The sequence below is a fragment of the Pempheris klunzingeri genome, chromosome 24 (assembly GCF_042242105.1).
Source record: "Pempheris klunzingeri isolate RE-2024b chromosome 24, fPemKlu1.hap1, whole genome shotgun sequence".
In the NCBI taxonomy this organism is placed as follows: domain Eukaryota; kingdom Metazoa; phylum Chordata; class Actinopteri; order Acropomatiformes; family Pempheridae; genus Pempheris; species Pempheris klunzingeri.
Genome location: NC_092035.1, coordinates 2927002 through 2953583, shown reverse-complemented (window position 1 = coordinate 2953583; position 26582 = coordinate 2927002). Strand labels below are relative to the sequence as shown.

The 26582-nt window shown below is 44.6% G+C and overlaps 3 protein-coding genes across 4 annotated transcripts; 1 reads left to right on the top strand and 2 right to left on the bottom strand.

The window, feature by feature from the left end:
• Positions 1 to 486: 486 nt before the first annotated feature.
• On the bottom strand, positions 487 to 2807 carry harbi1 (harbinger transposase derived 1). Its single transcript, XM_070855903.1, has 7 exons — positions 2756 to 2807; positions 2169 to 2334; positions 1877 to 2079; positions 1685 to 1772; positions 1399 to 1606; positions 1144 to 1319; positions 487 to 1027 (listed from the first exon to the last, which is right to left on the bottom strand). The coding sequence occupies exons 2-7, from the start codon at positions 2331 to 2333 to the stop codon at positions 827 to 829; spliced, it is 1041 nt and encodes a 346-aa protein (XP_070712004.1). The 5' UTR covers position 2334; positions 2756 to 2807; the 3' UTR covers positions 487 to 826.
• A 222-nt stretch (positions 2808 to 3029) lies between these two features.
• atg13 (ATG13 autophagy related 13 homolog (S. cerevisiae)) lies at positions 3030 to 9202 on the top strand. 2 transcript variants are annotated; one of them, XM_070855690.1, is made up of 18 exons: positions 3030 to 3184; positions 3864 to 3944; positions 4296 to 4376; positions 4464 to 4583; positions 4731 to 4777; positions 4892 to 5032; positions 5132 to 5172; positions 5513 to 5609; positions 5741 to 5848; positions 5984 to 6077; positions 6260 to 6358; positions 6709 to 6792; positions 6920 to 7029; positions 7150 to 7291; positions 7390 to 7467; positions 7592 to 7699; positions 7842 to 7970; positions 8063 to 9202. In XM_070855690.1, the coding sequence occupies exons 2-18, from the start codon at positions 3876 to 3878 to the stop codon at positions 8138 to 8140; spliced, it is 1626 nt and encodes a 541-aa protein (XP_070711791.1). In that variant the 5' UTR covers positions 3030 to 3184; positions 3864 to 3875; the 3' UTR covers positions 8141 to 9202. The 2 variants fall into 2 exon arrangements, with proteins under 2 accessions (XP_070711791.1, XP_070711792.1); XM_070855691.1 differs by lacking the exon at positions 6260 to 6358.
• Positions 9203 to 9372: 170 nt separating this feature from the next.
• On the bottom strand, positions 9373 to 20511 carry kpnb3 (karyopherin (importin) beta 3). The gene is made up of 26 exons (XM_070855429.1): positions 20371 to 20511; positions 17954 to 18034; positions 16914 to 17106; positions 16691 to 16793; positions 16463 to 16559; positions 16266 to 16370; positions 15492 to 15614; positions 15258 to 15378; positions 15062 to 15149; positions 14558 to 14664; positions 14158 to 14282; positions 13923 to 14012; positions 13603 to 13776; positions 13276 to 13494; positions 13092 to 13175; positions 12872 to 13004; positions 12641 to 12762; positions 12361 to 12457; positions 12093 to 12265; positions 11866 to 11977; positions 11707 to 11762; positions 11499 to 11621; positions 11148 to 11367; positions 10826 to 11054; positions 10579 to 10720; positions 9373 to 10471 (listed from the first exon to the last, which is right to left on the bottom strand). The coding sequence occupies exons 1-26, from the start codon at positions 20446 to 20448 to the stop codon at positions 10385 to 10387; spliced, it is 3282 nt and encodes a 1093-aa protein (XP_070711530.1). The 5' UTR covers positions 20449 to 20511; the 3' UTR covers positions 9373 to 10384.
• Between the last annotated feature and the right edge of the window lie 6071 nt (positions 20512 to 26582).

Sequence of the window (26582 nt, the reverse complement as noted above, 5' to 3'; positions counted from 1 at the left end):
GGAAAGCCGGGACGTTAACAAAGAGTCTTTATTTTTTCACCACTGTTCTGACAACATCATGATGCTCGCCAAAAAGCTATTTTAAACATCACGGTAATCCCTCAAAGTAAAAGCTATGAAAAGAGAGTTCTGGGTTAGAAATCCTGCTCATCTCCCAAACATAACAATCTGTTTTTCCTACTCTGTATCTGTATCGGTTTCATTTTGTGTCCCTCATGCTAAAGTGTACACAAAAACATCATGTGACTGCAGCCCGTCACACCAACATCATGCCATCGTCACCCTTAACAGTCTTAATGCACCAGTGTACATAAATAACCACAGCATAATGTGCAGTTGTTGTAAATATGGACCTTGTTTTTGTATTGTGACATAGTCCAAACATTTTAAACCTGTGGAATCACGTGGGAATGGAAAACATGGGAGAAAAATTTGTGGATTTTGAGGGGGGAAGGAGGATGTAAAGTGGGGAGGGATTTAAAAAAAAATAAAGCAACAACAGGGGGGGTGACTTTTTCCACTTGTAAAGAAACCTTGATAACGCTGCAGCTTCACACAGTTTAAAGAGCTGTAAAACACCGTGGGGTGTTGGATTGTTCTAACCTCGTGGGCGTTGAGTTATTTGAAATGTGTTGAGAACAGTGTTGTCTTGGTTTGTTGTATAGCGTCGTGCATGTTCCTCCATATATAACTATGTTATCTTAGTGTAGCCAGTAGAGTAGAAACCAGCAAAATATTAAAAAACTGCATCAGCAACACTGTGTAAGTGGAATTTCTTGCTTTACATGTGACTTTCATGGCATTCATTTGTCCCTTCAGTCCCGGTTTAGCCGAAGTGTTTGAGTATGAGCTGTTTTCGGAGGTCCTCCGCCTCGCTGTCACGGTCCTCGGGTCGCTGCTCGAGGCTCTCGGGCTGCTCCAGAGGGTCGGTTCTCTCCAGAGTCCAGGCGTCTAATCCGGACTGCAGGGAGGCATTGTGGAGAACGCAGCAGGCCAACAGGATGGACGAACTCCTCTCTGGAGAATACTGCAGAGAAGATGACACTGATCTCAGGATGACGCTGGTCCTTGTGCTTTAAAATACCACGCAGCCTGTTCTTACTCGGGTTACAGTCGCAAAAGGCATAGACAGGAAGAACTTACCTGTAGGTATCCTTTGGTGCCATCCAAACACCTGAATCTGGTCTGAATGGCTCTGAAGGTTCTGTCCACGATCTCATGTGTGGCGGTGTGCGCCAGATTATATCGGAACTCTGCTGGGGATTCTGGGCAGTCGACTGGCGTCATCAACCACTTCCTTACAGGGTAACGGCGGTCGCCTAGCAAACAGAAAAAACAGACGTCAGCATCAGCTTCCAGACCCGTTTGGACTCCTCATTATGATGTAGGAAGTCTCACCCAGCAGCCAGCCCTCCTCCGTGTCCTGCAGCTGTTTGTGGAGAGCAGATCTCTCTAGAACATCGGTGTCTTTGAGTCCACCGGGCCACTGAGTCTCCGCGCTGAGCAACAATCCTCTGGCATCGCAAACCAGCTGACAGCCCACAGAGTGAAACCCCTTCTTATTCACATATGACGAGTCTTCGCTGTTTGGAGCTTTGATGGTGACCTGGAGAAGAGGATATGGCGAATCGGCCAGGCTGCGAACACAACGTTTGAAAGTGTGAAAATATAATTTCTATTAAACCTGAACACAGTCCAGCACCCCGAGAACTCCTGGGAATCCTGCCACCCTCTGAAACTCCTGGAAGGACTGCTCTCTGCTGGAGGGATCTCTGTTTGAGAAACAGAAACATCACTTTATTCTTCCTCTTCTTAATGCTTTTAATATTTTAAGTCCTTCTTACGTGAAATTCAGCAGAGCAGAACGTCATCGTACCTGTTGAACGTAATGAACTGGGGCGCTTTCTCCACCAGGGCTCTGGTCACATTGGACACACACCTCGACATCGATGCCTGGCTGATCCCTATAGTGTCTCCCATAGAGGTCTGGAAGGAACCAGATGTGTAGAAGCCCAATGCAGCCAACACCTGGACCTCAGGACTGATAGCTCTGGACCTCTGGGTTCTCCTACAGAGAGCCTGACATGCAGGAACACACAGATTGTTTTTTTTTCTTTTAGAAAGGACATATTTATAAGAATGGATGTGATTATTCAAAGCTCACTCACCTCTCGGAGTAATTCCACCAGGTAGAGGATAAACTCTCTGGGAAAGCCAAATTGTGTGAGGAGGAAGCTGTCTGAGACAGACTCCAGGTCAAAGCGGTCCAAGGTCTTGTGGCCTCGACCATGTAGGAGTAGATCACAGTCTAGAATAGCTATAGGGATCGCCATCCTGTTGGTAATAATACATAAAATGAATGATTATTACCATTTTAATGCTGGAATCCACTGGTTTTACATCATAATTACTTTATTCTCGTTTGTGGAACACATTGCTCATAGTGATTGATAAGTTTATGTTGTTTAGTCTCATTACAAGGCTGATATATATCTCATTCTGGCAAAAAAAGGGGGAAATTATGGCTTTTTTGCCCCCATGTTTTAAAGCGTGTAAGAAACTAACGTTGGCGTAACGGTACTATCTGAATCAAGCCAAGCCTACGTGCTAACTAGCTAGCAATTTAGCATTTCCTCATTTAGAGCTATGCGTGTTTGGCGGACATAGCTCTACTAACACGCGTAGCCGAGTAGCTGCAAATTAAGATTAAAGCACGATAATTTCTTTTGCTTTTATTGAGGAAAGAGGTTCTAACCTTTAACGAAGTCGTGCATCGCTCGCCGAACCAAAACAAGCCGCCGGGAACATTTAACCGACCGTGCGAATCCGCAGATTCGACATAAAAATTTAGCAATACAAATTATTATTTCACGGTAAAATAAATAATAATAAAAAATAAAAGAGAGAGAGATGTGGATATGAATGTACTCTGTGTTATTCTATTAAGTATTTATTGTCTTTTCTTAACTGTGCTTTCTTTTTTTCACGAAAGTGCGGTGTAGAAACTGCTGCTATCTAAACACGTCGACATGGAGAAGATAAACAGAAAAGTAGCACCGCTGCTGTTGACGTTGTGTACACCTGAATTGGGCGTGTAAATGTTCGCGGAGGACAGCGCTGCCTGCCATCCTTATTCCGTTAAGTTGTATTTTACTGACGCTGCATTTCTAAGGGACAAGCTAATGTAAGTTTGAATGTCTTGGGATGGAGTGAAAGTGCGTGGTGTGGAGCTAGCTAGCTAGCTAACGTTAGCCACATGCTAACGCTAGTTGGCCAGTGAGTCACCTATCCAGAGCCTGTGCCTCCTCTTTGTGAAACGTTAGTTTATTATAGATTAAGTGACAGTATCTTCCTGTTAAAATTATCAAGGTGGTGTCTTGCTAGGTTGCTGTCAGCGTCTGTAGCTTGTTACGACACCCAAATGTTGTTTCATGTCAACGTAGAGGCCTCGCTTGCTTATTAGCAACAGAAGCACTTGCTACATGAAGGGTTAAACAGGTTTGATAAACAGGAAGTTCACATTGTGTTGTGCTTTGCTCTCAGTAATATTTAACATTTTAGTAATTGTCAAAATATCAGGGGTTCAAAACACTGTTGACACGTGATCAAAATGGCTTGTTTTGATCCAAATGTGACAGTTCTGTACTCTGGAAATAATGTCATTGACATGCATTCATCTTCCCTCAACAGCTGTTCCTCACTGACTCATCATAAGTTTGGACGCACTGCTTACTTTGACCTACCCTAAACACTTCAACTAGTTAGGTGTTGGCCTACAAAGGTGTTTTTCACAGCAGAATGTGGATTGCAATCACTGATTTGAGGTCTGTTCATCTCTGATCTCTGTTCGGTTTGATTTGCAGGGTCGTGGCAACATGGACGGTGGCCTGAGTCCCCAGGATAAGAAAGACTTGGACAAGTTCATTAAGTTCTTTGCCTTGAAGGTAACAAGCTTCCTCTTGTTTCTGAGTGAGTGACACGTCTGAGGGGACATTTTGATTCCTCAGTAGCTTAAAAGGGTTTGTCGTTAGTGGTTTATACCTATGTAATGTAGTTAATTAATTTAGTAAGAATTACTTCCTGGATGTGGACATACATATGTATATATATATTTTTTATCCGTACATATGTTCTATGTGTGTAGTATAAAGGGACAAAAGAGACATGCAGATAATTTATATTTTGTGGCGCTCACAGCATTGAAAAAATTTTAACATATTTGTCTTCTGCGGCTGCTCTGGAGTTTCTGCAAAAGCTTTTCTTAGCGTCGCTGGTGTCTTCTGTCCTGTTTGCAGACTGTCCAGGTGATTGTCCAAGCTCGTCTCGGAGAGAAGATCTGCACTCGCTCGTCCTCATCACCTACCGGCTCTGACTGGGTAAAATACTGTCGTCTTGCTATTATTATATTTCACCGTAAATCTTCACATATCCAGGAAAGTTTTTATCATTATTATTTCTTCTAGTTTAACTTGGCCATCAAAGACATCCCGGAGGTGACTCATGAAGCCAAGAAAGCACTGGCTGGCCAACTTCCAGGCATCGGACGCTCCATGTGTGTGGAGATCTCCCTGAAGACGTCAGAGGTATGTAAACAAGACTACCTGGGCTTCAAACGTCATGCTCTGGAAGCTTATAAACTACGAGAGGTTTGCTTGATCTGTGTGTCTGAAAAGTAGAGCCATAAAGGTCACTTTAATGTCTGATCTTCATGTCTTTCTTTTCTCACTCAGGGTGATTCGATGGAGTTGGAAACATGGTGCCTGGAGATGAATGAAAAGTGAGTGGATTTGGTTTTAATTGTGTGCAGCTGTAGAACATCATCGCTGGCAGTGTGTCTGCGCATCATCTGCTGACTTGTAATGAGTCAGGATGTTGTCTGTCTCTGCTGTAGGTGCGATAAGGAGATCAAGGTGTCATACACAGTCTACAATCGTCTGTCTGTCCTACTCAAGTCTCTGCTGGCCATCACCAGAGTAACACCCGCCTATAAACTCTCCAGAAAGCAGGGACACGACTATGTCATATTATACAGGTGCGTGGACTGTCTGCAAACAACAGAACATCCTTTTTTTTAAAAATCAGGTCTCAGACTTGTTTTAACACGTGGTGGTGGTGCCTCTCTCGTCTGTAGGATTTACTTTGGGGAAGTCCAGCTGAGTGGATTAGGAGAAGGTAACTGTAAGCTTCTTCATTAACTGAAAATAAGCCCCAAGCATTCATATTTTATCATAGACAATAAAAAACTAAGGTTTCACACTGCTGTACTGATATGTAGAAGTCATTTCCAGTTATTAATTACATTTTGTTCTACTATGTCTATAAAAAGGTTCCCTATACTGGCCAGGAATCACATGACCCTTCATTTATACACTTTATGTATAATTAATAAGGGACTAACAATAAACTGACAATGTTTCTAACTTTTTAAAACATATTGAAGATATGTAACCAAGCTCTGCGCACTACATTAGCTGATCGTCTCGTTTCCTGGGGTTTGTGGTGTGTTTTCTAGGCTTTCAGACGGTGCGTGTGGGTGTCGTCGGCACACCTGTCGGCACGGTCACACTGTCATGTGCTTACCGCACCAACCTGGCCTTCATGTCCAACAGGTAACTAACACAGTACACGTAAAAACAACAGAGTCCGACAAAGAAAATGATCTGAAGCACGTTTGTTTTCCTGACATTTCTGAGAAAACAGCTTTGAAGAAACTTCACTTACGCTACTGTCTCCTCTGCAGACAGTTCGAGCGGTCAGCTCCCATCATGGGGATCATAGTGGATCATTTTGTGGATCCTCCCTGCAGCAGCCAACGTCCTGCAAACATGGGACAGCCCTGCAACTACAGGTAGCCACACCAAGCTGTGGAAATTCTTAAACTGAAAATGGTGGCAGTAATCTGTCCACAGTTCCACTCCAGCTGCATCATCACCTGTAGGATTTCAGGAATCGTCTAAATCTGTGTGTGTGTGTGTGTGTCCAGAGCTCCAGACGAGGACGACGGGGGACAGTTTGCAGGGGTTCAGGATTCCCAGGAGGTCTGCACCACCTCCTTCTCCACCTCCCCTCCGTCTCAGGTGAGAGGACACAATTCCTCCCCCTCTACTCTTCACCACCTCTTTCTTTACTCTGTGACTTCTCTCTATTTTCATACCTGTTTTTCATTTTCACGTTCTCTTTTCTCTTTGTCTGTTTTCTTTCTTGTTGTCTTTTTATTGTGTGTGTGTGTGTGTGTGCGTGTGTGTCCGCATTATCTCAGTGTGTGTGTACACTGAGTCCCTCGCCCTCTAAACTGTCTAAGCCCCTCCCTCTGGATAGTCTGCAGCTTCCAGTGGCTCCTGGACTTGTCACTCACACTGTGAGTCTTTACTGGCCACTGTGTGTGATGCACCTTGAACTGAGCACTGTTAGTCACTGATTCCTCATTTGTTTGGGCTGTGTGTTGCTCCTCAGTGTGTCACACTAGCTTTTTAAATAGTTTCATCATCCCTTTTGACTGTTTTTAAAGTCCCATCACGTCCTCCAGAGCAGAGCCTCATGCTAGACCTGTGTCATCATCATCATCACGCACCGCTATAGTGAGCTCTGTTAATGTTTGACCCATCTCAAGAGCACGACTCCGACATCCTGACAACACCACACGTGTCTCTGCTGTCAAACCCTCACTGCGCCCTGAGTAACATTCCCTCTCCTCTCTGCCTCCCGTAGCTGTATGCCTCCAGGTTATCGTACCAGCCTTCGGCTCTCGCAGCAGCTGCTGAGCTTTGTCACCCTGCTGCCAATTCAAACCAGGTGATACACCCACTCGCCCTCAGTTCACTTCCAGAGCAGTGGTAGTGATTCTTGATGGGTAAAATAAAATAAGTGTATGGAATTTTAAATCATAGTGGTGATAAAATAATTACATTTTCCCTGTCAGGTGTTTCTTGCTGGGAAGGAAGGCGCCGTCGTGTTGGTCTCTGCCCCCCCTCCTCACGGTGCCGATGCCCACCTGACTGTAGAGCACGCCCCCAACACACCCGGCAGCAGGTAATCCTCCTGGCATCACATCACCGCCGCTGGATTGTTGATCCCGACAACTTGAAGGGGTTCAGATTTCTGTTTTGAACTTGATGTAACGCCGCCGTGTCTCTCCCCCCCCCCCTGCAGCGGCGACGACGACGGCCTGTCTCAGAGTGGGGAGGGAAGGAGGGATGAGGGGCGGAGGAGCGTTTCTCCCTCCGACCCTGTGGAGTCTCTCAATGCGTTCACAAGGAAAATCGGCGCCTTCGTCAATAAACCGAGCACGCAGGTAATCAGACGGGCTTCCTGCTGAGGAACACAATGATCTTTTTGAGCTCATGTTCGCACCGCTGAATTCAACCTGTGTGTGTGTGTGTGTGTGTGTAGATGACAGCAGCCAGTCTGGACCTGCCGTTTGCTGCATTCGCTCCTCGAGGCCTGGACTCAGAGGAGAATGATCCCATGGTAACTGGAAATATATTAATTAAGATCCCTTTTCTTATACAGAAGCAATGCTTTGTCTTAAAATGGACAGTGTGTCTAAAGTACTCCATTAATACTGTGTGTGTGTGTGTGTGTGTGTGTTCAGGTGCAGCCTCCAGACTCCCCTCCTTGCCCGTCACCCCTGCAGGCCAGCCTCCATTCTCAGGGCTCAGAGGGATCAGTGCAGCAGGACGACTTTGTCATGGTCGACTTTGTACGTAGGCCGCTCAGACCCAGCTGCCAGCCAGCACACCCCAAGACTCCTTAAAACCATTTAAAGAGATAGAACATGCTAATGAGATTTGGAGGCTCTGATTTTTCATTCTAACTGTCGGACTTTGTTTGGTTTTGTTCAGCGTCCAGCCTTCTCTAAAGACGACTTGTTACCGATGGATCTGGGCACTTTCTACAGAGAGTTTCAAAACCCTCCTCAACTGGCCAGCCTGTCTCTACACATCAGCTCCCAGTCGATGGCCGACGACCTGGTAACACGCTTCTTCTTCTTTCTTTAGCTTAAAAAAAAAATAGTTCAAACTGAATGTTCGCATTAACAGCGGTTTGTATTTTCTGTCTGGAGGACTCCCTGCCGGAGAAACTGGCCGTCTATGAGAAAAACATTGACGAGTTTGATGCTTTTGTGGACATGCTACAATAGGAGTGAAGAAAGAGATGGACTACGTTTGACAAAAGACTGGATGATGAGAAAGAAAGAATGAAAGAAGCAGAGTGGAGGCCCCATAGTCGTTCTGTGAGAGTCACTGACTAAATCATGTTTTAATGTGAACCTCATTTCCTCTCTTACCTTTCTGCCCCAGCACGTTCACCTCGCTTACCAGCTTGTACAGATCGTCCTCTCCACTGTAAATACTCACGCCCCTCCGGTTTGGTAGCGTTCAAACGGAAATCTTTATTTTCTAAGTGGCACAAATCTGCTCTCGCCATGTGTCCAATAATCAGGAGTTTAAAGAGATCTTGTAGCTCACCGTTTATCCGCCCGTCCTCCCTGTGAACACAACTAGCCTCCACATCGGTGTGTCCTTATCCTGGCGTGTTGGAGCAACTAAACATCCACTGGACCACGCCTGGGAATCACTGCTCTCCAGCACGGCCTTTCTGATCATATCCAAGCCGAAGGGTGTCGCTGTAATTGCATGTTGCCTTACAGTCGGCCCTTTGATGAACAGCTGACCGTCCTTTACCGGAAGCAGTCGAAGGTCCGCGCCCTCCTGAAGGAAAAACTTGGAAGCGACAAGTCTCACGATCATCCACCCTAGCCAGGTGCTCCCAGCTGGTCTGGGGATTTAAACTGCCAGCTTCTTTGTGAGCAAATGGCCAAAACGGAATTTAAATTAAAACGCTTTCCCCACTCTGAAGCAAGTCCGAGCTGAAACAAGTCCTGCAATAAATTCTACCATCTGAAAGCGCTTCCATTTGCTTAAGTTTTATTCATTTTGAAGGCTGTAATTAGTACAAGGTAGGTTTTTGCTGCTGTATTAGTTATTAATGTTAGCCAAAACAAACAGTCTGTTTCCTCGAGGCTGTACCACATGCATATGTACACTTTGGGGTTTGGAAGAAGGGGGGGTAAACACTTCCAGCTGTCCACAGAAGGCACCGGATCACCATCCATGACTGTTGGAGTTTGGTTGAAAGCTTTAGTTTAAAAACTTCTTTGCTGTTGGTCTAGATGTCCTAATAAAGCATGGCTGCTCTCAAACTGCTGTCTGTCAACCAATGATGTGGAAACTGTTTCACAGATGGTTACTTTTGCAGTCTGTACAGAGCAACGTAAACTGTTACAGGTGTATTATTAAATCAAAGTGATGATTCTGATTAGTGCATCTTAGATCCATTCATTCCTTTAGTTTAATAAATCACAAAAAAGCATTTCCCAGAATTCTCAAGTGGAATTTTATTTGTAGTTTCTGAATTCCGTCACCTGCAGGACTGCAAAGGGTCAAAACCATAAAGTTGAGAATGATAGCACGCATTTTACAAGTATTCTACAATTCATGTCCCTTCAACTCGTCACACGCCGTGTGGCCGTGACCAGCCCCAGATTATTGCTCCTCTTCGAGCCCCTTCCTCTGCTACCTTCAGGGCTGGGAACCGTTCAGCAAACATTTCATCTTCAGGCTTCGTTTCCTGTAACACCTATCTGGAAGGCTATGGAGGAAAGCAGCGTAAAATCAAACTCCCCCAGACGACGATGATGTAAGTTTCCTAACTATTTCATATTTTCTAGAGTTAGCCACTTAACATGCCGTTACTTTTGAAAAACACACCCTCCGAGCTGTGGCAGACGGAGGCCGTTTCTCCCCAGGTAACGCTGGGAAAACTGAACGAGAAACGTAATAAAATAAAAATACAAAAAAAAAAGAAATTTCACAGGAGACAGGCAGTGATCGCCCAGTGTGCATTTCCAACTCATTCAATTGTTCAGTCCACTAGAATGTCCTGTCCCCATTTCCCCACTATGGCCCCTTCTGAGCCTGACTGTCCAATGAGTTTGTGGTGGGCGATGTGGAGAATGAGTCCCTCTGGGCACAAGTCAAACTTTAGGGAATGGCTGGAAACAAATCCAGAGAGGAGACATGGAGCTGTGATGAGACAGGGACGACTGACACTTTACTCTTGTGAAAGTCTTTGAGGTGGATGGCCAATGTCCTCCTCGTCACAAATATCCAACCTGCTCCCTCAGTCGGCTGAATGTGGGTGGGGTTTTTATAATAGTAGGGTTGAAGGGGGGGCGGGGCGGTGATGGGGGTGAAGCCGGCGTCCATACGCACTTCAGATCAGAGCAGGAGGAAGAAGAGGGAGTGTATGGAGGAGATCCAGGAGCTCAACTTTTCTTCGTGGGCTTTTTTTAAAGAGCGGGGAGGTGACCGGGGGTTCAGGCTCAGGCAGTATTCAGTAGGTCTTGTATGGCTTTCTGCTGCGTCTCGTTCAGCATCGATACACACTGTGTCCATAATCCTGCCGACACCTGGGAAGCATGACAGAAATGTGTTAACCATGTTGTGGGGCTGTCACTTATTCTAAGTTCAAATTAGCATCGAGGCAGGACCGGGTGCGGCGACGGCGACGGCTCACCTGGACTTGGCGGATGACGTTCGCCAGCCGTTTGCTGCACGCGTCTTCACTCTTCACTGAATCGTTTGCAACGCCGTCTGCGATGATGAGGAATATTTTCGGGAGGTTGGAGTTGTCTGGTCCAAGGACAATGGGGTTGTTGCTGTGGAGAGAAGACAAGTCGGTCGCAGGTTAGTGCATTCCATGATTTAAAAAAGGAAAAAAAAAAAAAAGATTAACGGGGTAAGTTGGGTGGAGGCCACCCTACCTTTCAATGAGGTCACACAGGAAGTCAAACGTGTGGACAGCCTCCTCTTTGTCTTCATTGAGTGGTAGCCAGCTGAGCCAGTGGGGGAGGATCTCACTGACGTTTACGCACTCCGGCCGAAACCTCATGACTTTCCCAACAGCAGAGATGCAGTTCTCCGTCGCGTTGACGTTCTCCTTCGAGCGGGAGTCTGCTGCCTGGATGACTCTGACCAGCATGGGGATGGCCTCTGGACCGAGGAAACAAAACAAGACGTCTAGTTACCGAAACAAAAAAAAGGAGGGTGACCAGCCCACAGGTGAAGAACAGTGAATAGCCAGACCTGTACAGAACGGGCGGTAGCGCTCTCCTCCATTCTGAGCCATGACGCCGACGCCGTAGGCTGCCGCCTGCCGAACCTCGGGGCTCGAGTCGCACAGTGACTGCAACATCGGCCGCAGGAAATACTCTGCGTATTTGAAGGAGGAGGGGCTGCAGTGCTCCACCACGTCGTCAAAGATGCACAGACCCCACTGTCGGTCAGCCCACGGCCTGTTGGGACACTAAAGATGAGACAGACGAGTTTAGTTCCACTGAATTTCTAAAAATATTCTATAATAGTCTGGAATAAAGTTAACATGCCTTTTCAATTTAGCATTCATGTGCTGCCGACCTAAGAACAGGAAGCACTTACTATGAGCTGCACGATGAGCTGCAGCAGCTGTTCAAACCAAGGCAGCACCTTCTCTTTGTAACTACTGAACACTGAGTGCAAGATGTCCGAGACTTTGGTCAGGATGTACACATCATTCTCATCCTGTAGAGGGGGAAACCAGAAAAGTGTCTTACACGACAATTTAAAAAAGGTTTTCATGACGACTTTCTGATGTGAAAATATTTACCTCGTCTTGTAATGTTTCCTCAACCTGCTCATCGTAGTCTTCATCCTGTCTCTTAGCTGCAAAAGGACAAGATGTTCTGTGAGTGTTTTACACACACACACACACTTTGGTATTATCCGAGCCCGTCATCACCAGGCCATGTAAAGAATCAAGTCTCACCCTGTCTGAGCTCCTGGTTCTTAAAATGCTCCTCCAGTTTTCCCTTCAAGATGCCGCCCAGCTCCTCAAAATGCTCGTTGTTCAGACAGCCGTCTCCCATCAACTCAATGCACTAAAGCAGGAAGCAGAAACTCCCATCAGTCAGGTCATAAACTGGAGCTGGTTCCTATACTGTATTAAATACAGTCAAAAGATTCCGTGGGAATGAATGTCAGGGGGAAAAATACCTTTGCGAAAGAGTGCATGATCTCCGACAGGACATCAGAGTCTGGCTCGGTGCCGATGGACTTGATGAGAGCGTCGCACATGAAGTGCCACATCTGGGTCAGGTACTCCGGTCCCCGAACCCGTGCGCACTCCAGCAGCAGGGGCATGGACTCGGCTGCTGCCACCCGCACGCGTGAGACAGTTAAGGAATGCATGCCCCGTATTCTGTGACACCCAAAATCCTGTCATCTGAATCTATGCATCAGCTAGCGTCTGACAAAAGGATATCATCGTGGAAGTAAAACTTGAGTAGAGGAACCATCAGTTTCACCACCTGCTCCGTGTACTCCACAAAACCCTCCTTCAGCTCTTTGGCATAACACACCTGGAAAACACAAAACATCTCACTAATGGGGCTAAAACACTAGCAGAGGCCTCAGTGTGTGGATATAGATAGACAATGGCTTCTGGTGCCCTGCCAAATCTGCCTCGGACCCCCTCGGGATCTCAGTTTGGCAGGACAGTCGTGCAGCGGAGCACCTTTATTGTGGCGGACTGGACTACTCACCAGCATCTGACAGGCAGTGGCCTTTTCTTCCAGGCCGGCTGTCTTGATGCCAAAACTCTGCTGGTCTCCCAGGTTGACAAACTCCCAGCCGTCATCCTCCGATATGTTTTCCATGTCCTGGGCTACAAGACAGACATATTCAAATATTCTTGTTTGTTTTATACTTCATATGCAGCGTAAAAGCGGAGCACTCTTAATAAGTGTCCATCCACATACTGTTGTGGTACTTACTGTCGAGCAAGGCCACCTCAGGCTTGATGGAGGCCGTCTTCATCAGGGGGCCCATCACTACAGGCAGGTACTGCTGAAACTCCTTCCCCAAGATCTTACACATCCTGGCCCAGGCTGAGATCATGTACGAGATCTAAACCAGAAACAAGACAGGTTGACACGTGGCAGGGATATTTGAGGGAAGTGGACAGTTTTACAAGTTAAATTCAAGTCTTCCTACCTGAGGATCGTCATCCTCCAGGTCATTGAAGTCTGTCTGGGTTTTGAGGAGCAGCTGCATGACGGCAGAGGCGTCTGGCATGAACTAGTATCGGGACAGAAAGAGGAGGACAGATGTGAAGCTGTTTGTGAACGTGTGGTGAAATGGGTCCCTTAGACACCTTAAGAGGCCGGTGGAGCTGTACCTTGTCTTTGCCCACAGCCAGGCCTATGAGGCTGATGCATTCTATGGTCTTGCCACGAAGCAGCCGCAGCTCCTTCTGTACAGCATTTTCTACGATGTGTTTGAGCGAGGGCATAAACAGGTCGTAGTATGGCACAAACTTCTCCTCAGCTGTGTCCGCCACCGAGGCGATGGACGTTACCACCTGCTCCAGGACCAGCTTGGTGCCCTTCTGGATCAGCTGGTAGGAGAGAAGAGGGCACACTTTGGACTCCTGAACTGGCGGGCGATGATAAATCTGCACAATCCTATTTTCTGTTCAACACATGGTGTCTAGACTAATTTGTACCTCCTGCAGCTTGGCTACCATGATGACATGAAGGTGCTGCACCAGGCTGTCCAGATAAGGGATCAGCAGTGATTTAGGACAGTCCTCTGTAAAGTTGATGAGGGCGGCGGCGGCATGCGCCTGCACCCGAGGGTTACTCTGGTCCTCCATGGTCTGAAGCAGTGATGAGATGACCTGGGAGGGAAGGGGGTGCAGGGTCAGTCCTGGTCCACGCTTACTTACTCACTCCATTAGATTGAGTAGGTGTAACTATTAAACTGCCAACTTAGAGCATGTCAAATGTCATTCTGTCATCAATCATAACATTTTAGTTTAGTTACCTTATCATGAAATTTCTTTTGGAAGGTTGGGGCGAAGTCGGTGGCCATTTGTCCAATAGCATTGCAGGCGGCATAGCGTACCCTTGGGTGCTGAGGAGGGAGAGGAAAGCCACCAAGTAACATTAAGTGACCTAATAAACAACAGTGGAACTGTTCTGAGGTCACTAAAGGCCTAATAAAGCTAAGTAACCTGCACTGTATCTGAGGATTAATCAAGTTTGAAGTTCTTTCTTACGGGATCGGAACAGAAGAGGAGGACAAAGCTGACGATCTCTTGGAGAATGGCCTCCATCTGCTGGTGGCAGCCCTCCCCGATGGCAGATAGCGCCATCAGCCCAGCATGGCGGTACTTCCAGTCAGCTGGCAACAGACACACTGGGTTGATCTCATGTTCACCTGACCAGGTAAAACTTCACACAATTGTTTGAGAGATTCATATCTTACAGTTAAACTACATCCCAAGCAGTAATTTCCTTTATTTCCTTCGTGTTAAAACCAATTCAAATCATAAGTCTTTAATTTTAATTCAAATTTCAGATCTCTGCAAGAGAACATTCCCGATATGAACCATTTAAGAGTTTACGTTTGATCAGTGCGGCTCCGTTTAAATATCTTCACTTGTGGGCTTTACTTACGGTTCTGCAGCATCTGCATGATGTGCTGTTTGATCATGGGCAAAATGATCTTTCCTCCAAGACCACAGGCGATTCTGTCGAGAGCACTCTCCCCAGCCACAGCGTTGCTGGTGGGCGACAAGGAACAAGTCACTCAACACACAAGAGCAAGTGTATGAACACCAAAATAAGGGTTTATCGCAACACATGGCTCAAAACAAATTCTGAACTGTCTCCTCAATTTAGAGATCAGTCTTTATTCATCTCATATGCAAGTACAAGTGATGTTTCAGGTGCAGGAAGTCTGCTTCAGATGCACAAGGCCCTGAAAGTTTTCTTTCCAACTATTACACTGAAAAACATTTGCAACAAAAGGAACTAATCAGCTCAGTGGTCTTTGGCGGGAATGTAATCCTGCGTGCTCCCCGCCCCTCATGACAAACAGAGAAACATTTGTGTTCTACAGGATCCTCAACCAACAATCAAAAGGTTTTTATACCTACGTGGTGATGCACCAAGCCTCACCTGTCAAAGTCATCATCCTCCAGCTCATCAGCCATGGCCCACTGATCATCGTCCTCCAGGTCCACCATCATAGCCAGCATCTGAGGCACTGAAGGTAAAACACAAATAGTTGTCTAAACTCTTCAATCTTCTTTGGGGGGCCAAAACTTAAGGGAACAGTTAAGTGTAGTCAATTAACGGCAAACCAAATCCTCACCACTCTGAGCCACAATGGCTGTGTGTTTCCTCAGCATGGCTGCTGCAGTCTCAGATAAGGTGACAATGACCTCCAGTGCCAGCTGCCTCTGCATGTTTGTCAGGTTGGTGTCGGCACATAGCTGAAGAGACATGACAGCATGTTGTTCAGACAGAGCAAAGTCTCCAATCATTCAGAAATTAGCAGCAAAGAGAAGTAGAGTTATGTTCCACGTCTGTGTGCTCTCTGACTCACCTTCAGGCAGAGCTGCAGAGTGGCCTCCAGGTTGGGTCTCAGATATTTGGGTGCCGTGTCTGCAATTTCCACCAAGGACTTGAGCACAGAGTCATCTCCCTGGTAGCACGACTCATTCACTGCCTGATTAAAAACAGAGGCTGGGGTTAGTGGTGCAAAATATATTCATTAAGCACCGGCATGCTTAATGAATGACCGCCACTCCCAATAAAGCTTCCTAGTAGGAACAGCTAACAGTCCTGTTTTGTTAGCAAACAGCCAACTTCTTTCTGCAGTGCAAACAATGTCATCCATGCGTAGCCTAACGAGGAATAATAATGCTACACCTCTCAGTAAACAACACAGCTCTTAGTTTGAAGATACATCTATTTGTAGATAGATGCTAGTTTTAGTAATGAACACAATACAGCAAGAAACAAGGAGACATTAAATGCATCATAAAAAAAAAAGGCATTTTCACCTGCACCTTTTACTGTATGGTAAATGATAGCATTAGCTAAAGCATAAACACCACACTAATGCAAGCTGCCCTTTAAAAGCAACATGTCAATCAAAGGTCTCATGGGCCTCGTGTAAAAACTTTCACCGACTGCTTAAAAGCCATTACTGGTGTTAAGGATTACATCCAGGCATTGCAAAACAAAAAATACATTCATCAGAGAGCATCAACTAACGGAGAGGCCGCTGTATGTTGCACAGGGGTCAGAGTGATAAAGCAACATTTTGAGCCAGTTATTATGAGCCGGACAAAGACACACGACCCTGATATCTTACCTGCAGAATACCAGGGAGCAAGTCAGCAAAGTGCTTCAGCAGAGCTGTATTGCTTTCATTTGACAGAACAAAAGACGCTGCAGCACGAGCCGCCAGGGTACGGATCTGAAGGATGATATGAAGAGGGAGAAATATAAATCAGGCGTTCATATAAATCAGCAATAAACTGCCCAAAGTAAAGTGTCGTATTAGCTTACCTGTGGGTTCGCCTGGTCCTGCATGCACTGCACAAGCATGCGCTTGATGACCTCCATATAATGCTGTTGCTGGTTCCCGAAGATTCCTGGGAAGTTCCTTAAAAAAAGCAACAAGACACACTCAACTGTCAGCCACCAGTACTTCTGCCTGTAGTAGTTTGGCTGCACTGATCATGTAACTACAGAGGCCTAAATAAAAGATTGGGGATGAAGTGAACAGGGGCTCACCAGAATATGTGCAGGGCAGCCTCTCGTAGGCCAACGTTGTCAGAGTTCACAGAGTCAAACAGAAACTTAAGCAATTCTGGCCACTGGTTATTCCCGTCATCGTCTAGATTAAAGACAAGAATTATTCACATTTATACCCTAAATACAACAATTTTGCTGTAATGCAAATAGTCGGAGGATAACATAAAATAACAGATCAGTTATTTTAAAAAAAGTTCACTACCGATGAGGTTGCGGCAAAGCTCAGCTGCAATGTCGCAGACTTTCTTGCGGATGGTTGGTGAAGTCTCCTGCTGGATGCTGGTCAGCAGCTCTGTCTTGATGGCCGTCTGCATCTCCAGCGTCAGGCCCGGGTAGATCTCCTCAAAGGAAGACGACAGCAGCCGCCGCAGCAGCACTGCCGCCATCTGCTTGACCTGAGTGGACAAAACGCTGGTTTCAACATGCGTCTCACCACGGCACCAACATGAAACACCAAATGTCAAGACTTCTGACATCTTCTGTCAATTTCTTAGTCAGACTTCTGGCTTTTCTAGTTATGGTTTGATCCCATTATGATCATACACAAGTTTATACTCCAGCTTTCATTTGGATTCTGTTTTGCAGTTTAAAATGCAAATAACATACAGTGAAATGTTCAATGCGTGTTACAGGAAAAACCGCATGCTTGCAGCTGCCAAGCATGAACACGGCCATGTCGTGGAATTGATTGAACATTTTAATTAGTCACACTAACAAAACCTGCAGCATCTCAGAAAGGCAGAGTCACGCTCACTGGGCCAAGCACCTCACTGGCTGCTCCCATTTCAAGACTCTAAAAATATCAGCCTTGAGGTAAAGAAAAGGAGAGGAAGCATGAGGGACCAAGCAGCTGGTGGGCTCCGGAGTAAACACAACTGCCCAAATGCCAAAACTAAACTGTGACTCATAACGAGCCTCCCTGTCAGGCTGCGGTGGGGGCTCACACGTGATTCCTGGACTACATTCTCAAAATGCAATCCTTGTCGCACCTTTTCAATATACACATAATGAAGACAGAGTGCACGTGTAAACATAACAAACAAACATAACCTTTGTCTGACTTTCCAGCACTTGGTGTGAATACTTCTGACCTGAAATGTTCTTTGACATTTCCCTGGTACAACAAGGTTTTATACCAAGGAAAGGGATAGTACATGTTTCTAATGGCTGGTAACTGTTAAAGCTTTATATCTTGACATCTCAAACATTAAAAAAAAAGTTATGTCTGTTAAATGCACAAACCTCCTCTGCAGCAGATGCATCTCTGACGGCCTGCAGCAAGAATGTGATCTTATTCTGGCCTGGGATTGTGTCATAGGTCTCCTGCAATGAAAATTAAAAAGCACATGAGTAAGAATGAGACATGCTATTTGGTATGCCAGGCGAGTGTCAGCTAATGGCATTTTGCACACGCCAGTAACTCCACACTATGGCACATTTCGAGCCGAAACAGGTGGTGAGGCTGGTTTATAATTACAGATGTAATCTTATTAGGCTTTATGAATGAAGTATCAACATGGGTGTGGCCTCAAAAGCATACTGTAATCTGTTTATACAGTAGGTCAGAAATTCTGCTCAGTGGTGAGAGAATTAGAAATGTGTGTACACTTAAGAGCTTTATAGGATGTTGACAATTACACAGAACTTAAATTAAAAAAGGGACATTAGTGAACATCTCTAATGAGTAGTTATCAAAGCTAAAATGACATCCATTGCTGAGATAGCATTTAGCAAACCCCAACAGGCTGCTTGACATTAAAGCTTTCCACACGGGCCACTGGAAGACTTTTTGTGAATGAACTAACAAGTGCTGATTAATCACATGAAAGCCTGGATGTGGCTGCTAACTCCTGATCCCATATAAACACTACTACGTGTAGATTTGGAAACTCCCCCCTCCATCATTAAAGTAATTTAAAGATTATTAGTAAGTAATTCTGATTCCTCAGTTTAAGTATCCAACACTGTCATTCTGTTACCAAATAATCTTTACCACATCATGAGACATGAATCTCGCTGGTTGCTCTGACGCACAATGCATTTGTCTTGGTCTCCAGTGATTTTAAGATGCATCATTTAAGCCACATGAGAAATGCAAAATGCACATGATGCTCTATGGGGGGGGGGTTCAGTGAAACCTTGGGTTTGTGTTCTAAAGGAACGGATCACATGATTGTGTCCAAGCTGTCCGAATAGTAAACAAAGGACTTTTCTATCTTTAATAGATGACTGGATTAAGAGAAAGCGTTTATATGCTAGATTTCCGAATGGGCAAACATGATTATGTGAGCGTAAAACCCTTTAAATGGTTTCTTGGGTGTTTCTTTTGCACAAACACATTTGCATGACAAAGAACCAGGACAGGGAGGAGTATCATTGCAGCCACAGCATGGTGGGGGAGAAACCTGATTGCTGACCAAATGTATTTACATAGGAACCACATGGCCAGATCTACTATGTGCATGGAAACAACTTCTGTCTACCCACAATAATACGGAGTCCTGGACTCCAACATCCATCGCATGTCTTAAATGGTCTAAAGTGAAGATCTGGACACCTACAAATGTTTAGTAGCTGTGGTCATTAGCTGTTAGAATCAGGGTTTAAAGTCCTCTACAGATGGATCACTTCCTATTGTGTGGGTGTAAGACAGAAAGAGAAAGTTTCTATAAAGGATGAATTCCAATGAGCTTAGCATCGCGGCAGACAGTCTGTGGTTTACAATGAAAAACGCTGACTGCCAGTGAGGGAGGGAGGGGGGGTGTGAGTGATAAGATTCAACCACCTCATCCAAAAGTCGGGTGCTAAAGAGGTAAACTGTGGAAACAAAGCTTTGTAACGACACGAGGGTAAAACATAGGCCAGCTAGACTCAGCCCAAACAAATCCTCTGAGGAACTAATCCAGAGAGGGAGAGGATGACCCGACAGCAGCCTGTGGTGGGGACTGAAAACTGAGATGATGTGCTCCACGAGTCACACTAAACCACACAGCACGTTTTGGGTTTTTTAAAAACGGTGTTAAAATGACTTTCAGGTGTCGTTAACACAAGTGGAGGCCATTGCAGAAGCACTACTAACATGGCTCGCCCTGAGAGAGGACTGGCTCCCAACATCTGTAACGCACTGCTTTGAAGCTCATCACGGCACCAACAGTGTGTATGGATTTAGTGCCTGAATCCCGGTCTTTAATCGTTTAACGCCACTCTGCTCGGCGCTAGCTAATAAACTAGCACCAACAATGTAGTAGCCCCTTAGCGTCATGCTACTTCCTGTACCCTTCCAGCTAGGTGACTAGCTACACAATCAGCTGGAGATTTTAGGACCGGCGCCCAACTAAGGGAACATTTAACCGCCCGGTCGTGACACAAAGACACCAAAACACGCAGTGTCACGACAGGGTTCGTGTCAGTTAGGTCTACATGGTGTCCGCATAACTACGCAATATGGTGGAGATAGTTAGCGTTAGCCGACTCACTGTCGGCTTCACATTGCACGTGGGCTACCGAGCTTGACGCGAGAGCTCACAGCGCGCGCGGCCAGGCTGGCTTGCCTGCTAGCCTGTTAGCTTCTGCTAACCGCCAACCGTCAACCGGCCCGCTTTTCTACCGTCCAACCGACGTGTAGCCCGGATAAAAACAGCCTCGATCTCCTCTCTCACCTCTGCTTGTTTCCTGACGGTGTTGTCAGGGCTCATCAGGTTGCCCAGCAAGAGGTAGAACTGCTGCTGTTCCGCCATTGCAGTGAGATCCGAAAAAGACCAGCCGGGTGGAGGAGCGGCGAAATGTGCCCGGCAGACCCCGCTTCGGTCACACACTGCTGCTGGCGTCCGATTGGCTGGATAAATCTACTCTGCTGGCCGCTCATTGGACCAGAGACCTGTGACGCACGCACGCCATTGGCTCATATGGGCTCCGAGCGCTAATTGGGTGGAATCGATACAAGAAAGTGAATGTGTTGTTCCTATTAGCTAATAGTGAATTAGTAAAACGCGGGAAATTGGCACATTGATGTTACCAAAACAGAGGTATTGTTATTGCTCTAATATTATCAGTGGTGTTAATTAAGTACATTCACTCTAATTATCTAACTATAAAATCATTTTGAGGCACCAGTGTTCCTTTACAACCTTTCTAAGGTTTTACTCTCTAATTGAACTGTGTAATTGGCCACTGTAGTTATTTTTAATTTTCAGATTACCTCCAGAACAATGGTAAATTTACTTTAAGGACATTTTGCCAACAATTCTTTGGCTGCTTTTACTTAATATTTAGTATTTTCACACTGTGGTAATGATACTTTTATATAAGTATATTGTTTATGATTGAAATGAAAATGTGCAGTTTTAGCCTGGAGCTAGAAAAACAAGCTTGGATTTTTCATACTTAATTTATTAAGTTAACTGTTCAGGTATGTTTTCTTTACACACAGCACATCACAGTCAGTAAATGCTGTTTAAAACCCCTCTCCTCACTGTCACAAATAACATGTGCACTGTAAAGATGTCCTCAGATGAAATAGTTTAATTAACAAGTGGTAATTTATTTCACACTGGGCTTAATTAGTTTAATTAAATCTATTTTTTTAGGAAAATATGTTTTGAACTTTCCTGTCATTGCATTTTGAATACAGATTATTATTATTTTTTTACAATTAAACTGTAAAAGAGATCAAAATATATATTCACAAATATATATTTGTAGTATATAAAACTAGAAACTTTAAAGAAAATGCAAAACAATGCAAACTTCTCTTACTGGCCACATGGTTGATATGATTAGTGCAAGTTTCAGCTCAACCATTTCAAAGCAGTGTGCAGGCCAGCGGTCCAGCAGATGGCAGCCAAGCTTCTCTCAATGATTTTTGTAATGCAGATTATTGTGGAAGTCACTTAGTGGACAGATAGCCCTAGAACCAAGAAAAAGTTCTATATATATATGTCAATGCCATATTATTTCTCTGTCACAGTCATTTTACCATAGGCTTCCTGTTTCAGTTAAACAAAGTGATTTAAGGCATACACAGATACTGAGATTTAGAATTCAATAGCTCCAAAAACAGGACAGAACCTAATTAAAAAAACAGCCTAATTAAGTGTGTTATCCTCTTATTCATTCACTGGGGGAAATTATTATTACTACTAAAGCTGCTTCCTTTTCAGACGCATATTTGCTCCTTATTTCTTAGTTGTTATCAGGATCAGGTTAGTGTTTTGTCCACTGTGGCTCCTGACAGCACCCCTACCGGTCTGACTAAATCATGGATCTTGCGCACAGAGCTGCAGCAGAGTCCAGTCCTCCTGACGGCGGGCTGCTGAGGATCTGCTACATCCCTGAAACCTCTCAGCTGACATCCGCAGCAGGAACCCCGTGATGAATCAAAAGTGAAAGGTAAGCTCGACATTCAATTAATTCTAATAACTTTATTTCACGAGTAAGATGCTGGATGATAGTAGCAACATCGTTATTTGTTAACACGAGGCATTTGAATGTGAGTCTAAACTGGGCTTTGTTGCTTGTTCTGGCACTACAGTGAACAAAATTAATATTTATGTTATTCTAAAGATGATCTGGTAAATTCGGCTTGGCATAGAAGCTGCAATCAACCAATCAGAGCTTAGAATCCCTACTTTTTTTTTTTATTATGGACGAAGGCTCACACGGAATAAGTGAAAAAGCTGGCTCATTATTATTCATTATCATTAAAAGATGCTTTTAAAAAAAAAAAAAGATGTTTTAATGGTATTGCCTGTGCTGATAAAGAAACACATGATGGAGCTCCCCTAATTTGTGTGCAACAATTATTATTAACATTGTACACTAAATTATAGTAAGTTCAAGATTTACCAATTGTATGATAATGTGGGAAAACAAGAACAGATCCTGATCATAAGTGTTTAATGGTGCAGACTACAGCTGAATTCTCCCCCGTCTAGTTCTTTATCAATTATACATCTTCTAATAGGACCCCTAATAGAAGTTATCAGATAACACAGACAAAAAAATAACAGACTGAGAGGCTTAAACCATCTAGTTGCACCAAAATAATCTATTCAAGATGTTTTTAAACGTAAGATTTGTGTACTATTATTAATAAATTATAAATAATAATCATATTTTATAAATTTGCAACCTATAATGCAGATCACCGCCTGCAAACAGTTGAGAGACGCTCTTTTAAAGCAGTGTATAACTCACACATTATGTTCTTTAGCACCAAAGTCTTGGAAAAGGTGTTATTGCCGCTTTGTGTTGTGTTATTGCCACTGACATCGTCTCCAATCTTATTATTGCTGCTTCCATCACACCTACTGTATATGACCCACATAACAAAGCATCCAGATGTCACCAAATGGTTATTTCAGACATACAGAACCAATCATGAAGGAAATATCACGTGTATTTATCATCAGTTTATGACCAAAGACAGGTTTATTTTTTAAATCTTATCTTGAAACACCAGCTAAAGCTGCCTGAATGGAAACAGAGCTGTTAAGAGTCCTGACTGCTGCTAATATATAACCCCCTAAATGGAAGTGGCATTAAATCATTAAACTGGATGCCTGAATGTGTTACCCACAGACCTCCACAGTTGCACATGAGGTCAGGCTGAAGTGGAAAAGGGGAGAAAGATGGATGAGGAGAGAAAGAGCAAGTTTAGCACTGAGGGGCTGACGGACAGGCGGCTGGGTGTTCAGGTTTTCTCCACTTACACAGCCCAGAATTCACACTCTGAGACTGTGTCAGTGTGTTTGACCTTTATTTATTCAGGGAAAATTGTTTTTGGCTTTTTTTCCTCAGTAAGCTACAGTCTTCCAACGCTGGTATAAGAGTTTTGCCGGACCAACCTCTCGCTTCAGAGATTTAAACCGACAACCTTTCAATCGCAAGTGAGTGACAGTTTCCCGTAAGGAGCTTTGGGATGCTAACCCTTACCGTTGGTCAAGAAAAAGCTGAAAGGCTTACTGCTCCTAAAGCCACAATCTCATTTTTGCATTTCTATTTCTACACAAGTAAATAAACAAAGTATGAAGTATAAATAGGACAGGTTTGGAGCTGTCAGACACCACTTTTTAGGTTTTTTTAACTAAGTAGGACAGTGCTAGGCCAGCAGCTGCCCCCTTCTTTCTGCATATGCCCCTTTAACCATGATGCATATGATTCTTTATGTGCAAATCACCGTGAGTGTCCACACTGGGCTGCTTGCCTAACCTCCAAGCTGCAGCTTCACCCTGGTTCCACTCGTGTGTGTGTGTGTGTGTGTGTGTGTGTGATTCCTGTAAGCACAGTTTTATTGCTCCTGTAGGAAGGTAAACCTCAGTGACTGCAGGGGTTTTCAAAAACCAACACAGCCTGGCTTGTTTAAAACGGAGCGAGATGAATGTTTGAAGTATTAAAAGTCAATATTTCTTTGTGACACACAGACCTGTTTAACAGTGGAGCGCTATGAGCGGGACAAGGCACCCATTGAGGGCTGTGACGTGGGGGTCGGGGGCTGGTTTTGGGGGTTAAGAGTTGTTGGGTAACCACTGGAGGCCTCCTTTGCAGCTGGATATGGATTGATGGAAATCACTGGAGATTACCCAATCTGCTTTTTTAATTCATATAAACCCACAGAGAAAGCCCATGACTAGATTCGCTGTATATTTACCGCTATTCCTCCCATGAAATTGGCTTCTCTGCCACAAATTTGCTTTGGAGGAAATGTATTTCCTGATTGGAGCTCACATGCAATGTCTTTTGTAATCCAGGCGTACAATGTACAGGACATTGAAAACATAACACCAAAACCAAGAGCCCAAACATACCCATAAATACAAACATACATGTAATATTTATTTCTTACAAAATATATTTATGCTTGCAAATTAGCTGTATATGAAAGTGGTTGCACTTTTTTTATTGTATTGTATTGTATTTTTTATATGAATAACGGGTCAAAAATAACTTTTCACATCGACTTTTCAAAAGGCACCTAGAGGAAATCATTTGGTGCTTTAAAACAGCACCAATACATATGCACTATCCTACAAGGTGATATAGAAGTTACTATCATATTCACCCATTTCACTGACAGCTTGGTGACCTCCTTTCAGCCCCCCCCCCCCTCCCCCTGAAGTCCACATTTCTCTCTAGTGTTTAAACCTGCCCATCTTCCACTAATCCTGGTTTGGTTTTGTCTCAGCACTCCCCTGCGCCTCACTGTGCCCGTAATCTTTCAGCCTCAGCGGTGACAGGAGGGCTGTAAAAACAGCCAGAGGAGGTCATCCTGAAGTTTGCACAGGAGCGAGTCATTCATCCTCCTTGGGGGGGGGGGGGGATTGGTACTCTGCCGTGGTGAGACTGAGGCTGAGAGAGATGAATGTCCTGCTCTGTAAAGGTTGGGGATGAGGCTTGGAAGTGTTATTTGTCTCTTATGCTCTGCTGGCTACACAGGAAGCTAAACGATCCTGTCATTTTTCTGTGGATATGATTTATTAGTGCCATTAATTTTTCAGTGGGGGGGGTGGGGGGGTCACCCCTTCACCTTAACAGATTGGTATTAACTTCTACAGCTATGCCTGATTGGTGTCATATTCTCTGCTTTTTGACACAATATATCTCCACTAGAAAACTTCAAGTGTGAAAACGATGCTCGTCAACACCAGTGTTTTTAGAGGACACCCCGCTCACCTCATTGTTGTCCAGGGTGTAGTTCTCCTCTGCTGTTAATGTGGATGAACATACACCCAGTGTTTTTCTGCTACTTACTCCATCCATCCCTGTACTCACCCGTCCTAACTGGGGATGATACATGACTTCAGCATGCCACCAGTTGTGTTGGCACGCTAAAATAAATATCACAAAGGCATCGCAAACCAAAAACCTCTCAGGAATGAGGAGAAGAACGTGTCAGTAAGCCTTGAATGAGCCTTAAGGACCCAAGATAACTGAACTCCAATAACACAGTGAGAGTATACACAAAATCCATAGTCCCTGAGTGTAATTCAGCACCTTGTATTAAATACTACGTGTGGGATCAATACTCAGAAGCTCAGGGAGGACTTTTTCTAATGTCATTGTTAAATGTTAATTTGTAAAGTTGCAGTTTAAATCACTACGTGTCGACATAAAATCTCTGGAGGCCAGCCTGGATTTCTTTGTTTAGCCAAACAAAATGTTTGTCTGAGCTAATGGCATTTGCTATTGACTTTGCCTCTGCTGTCATTCGCAGGTTGATGATACTGCAGCTGTGTTCGACCAGCCGGCCGAGGCTCATTTTGTTGTGCAAATTCTTTTAAATTTACCTTGGAACACCAACCCTCTTTGTCTGACTTTAGATGTCGATAGATCGTTTGAAGAAGTTGGCAAACAGTCCGCAGCGGCTCAGAGACATGATGCATTTTAATTGTAAGAACCCGATCAGCACTAGATTTTTAAAAGAGCTGTGCACTGAACACTGAAACGAGTTTTTTTTAAGTGAAATGTTTTGACATATCTGCATCTGCAAAGTCCTCTGCACAACATATAGATTCTTTTTGATTGATTTCTATCAGTTAATAATGTGGATCAAGTAATTAATATGATCAAATGTCTAAATCTAAACCTGGATCTCACAAAGACACAGTACACACTCGTACAGGGCAGACATCCCTCTTCAGAAAGTAAAGTTTGCTCTACAAAAACAGGAATGCTTCGCTCCCCCCATCTCCCCCATCACACACACCCCTTTTACCCCCCTCCTATTCCGCCCCTCTCTACCCCCCCACCACCACCCTGCGCTCACTCTGGTCAGCGTGCCACTGTGTGTCGGTGTGTAACAAGTTCTCTCGCTCTTTTTTTTTCCCCTCATACCTCTTTCTTTCCCTCTCACCATGTGAAGGATCCGTGCCGC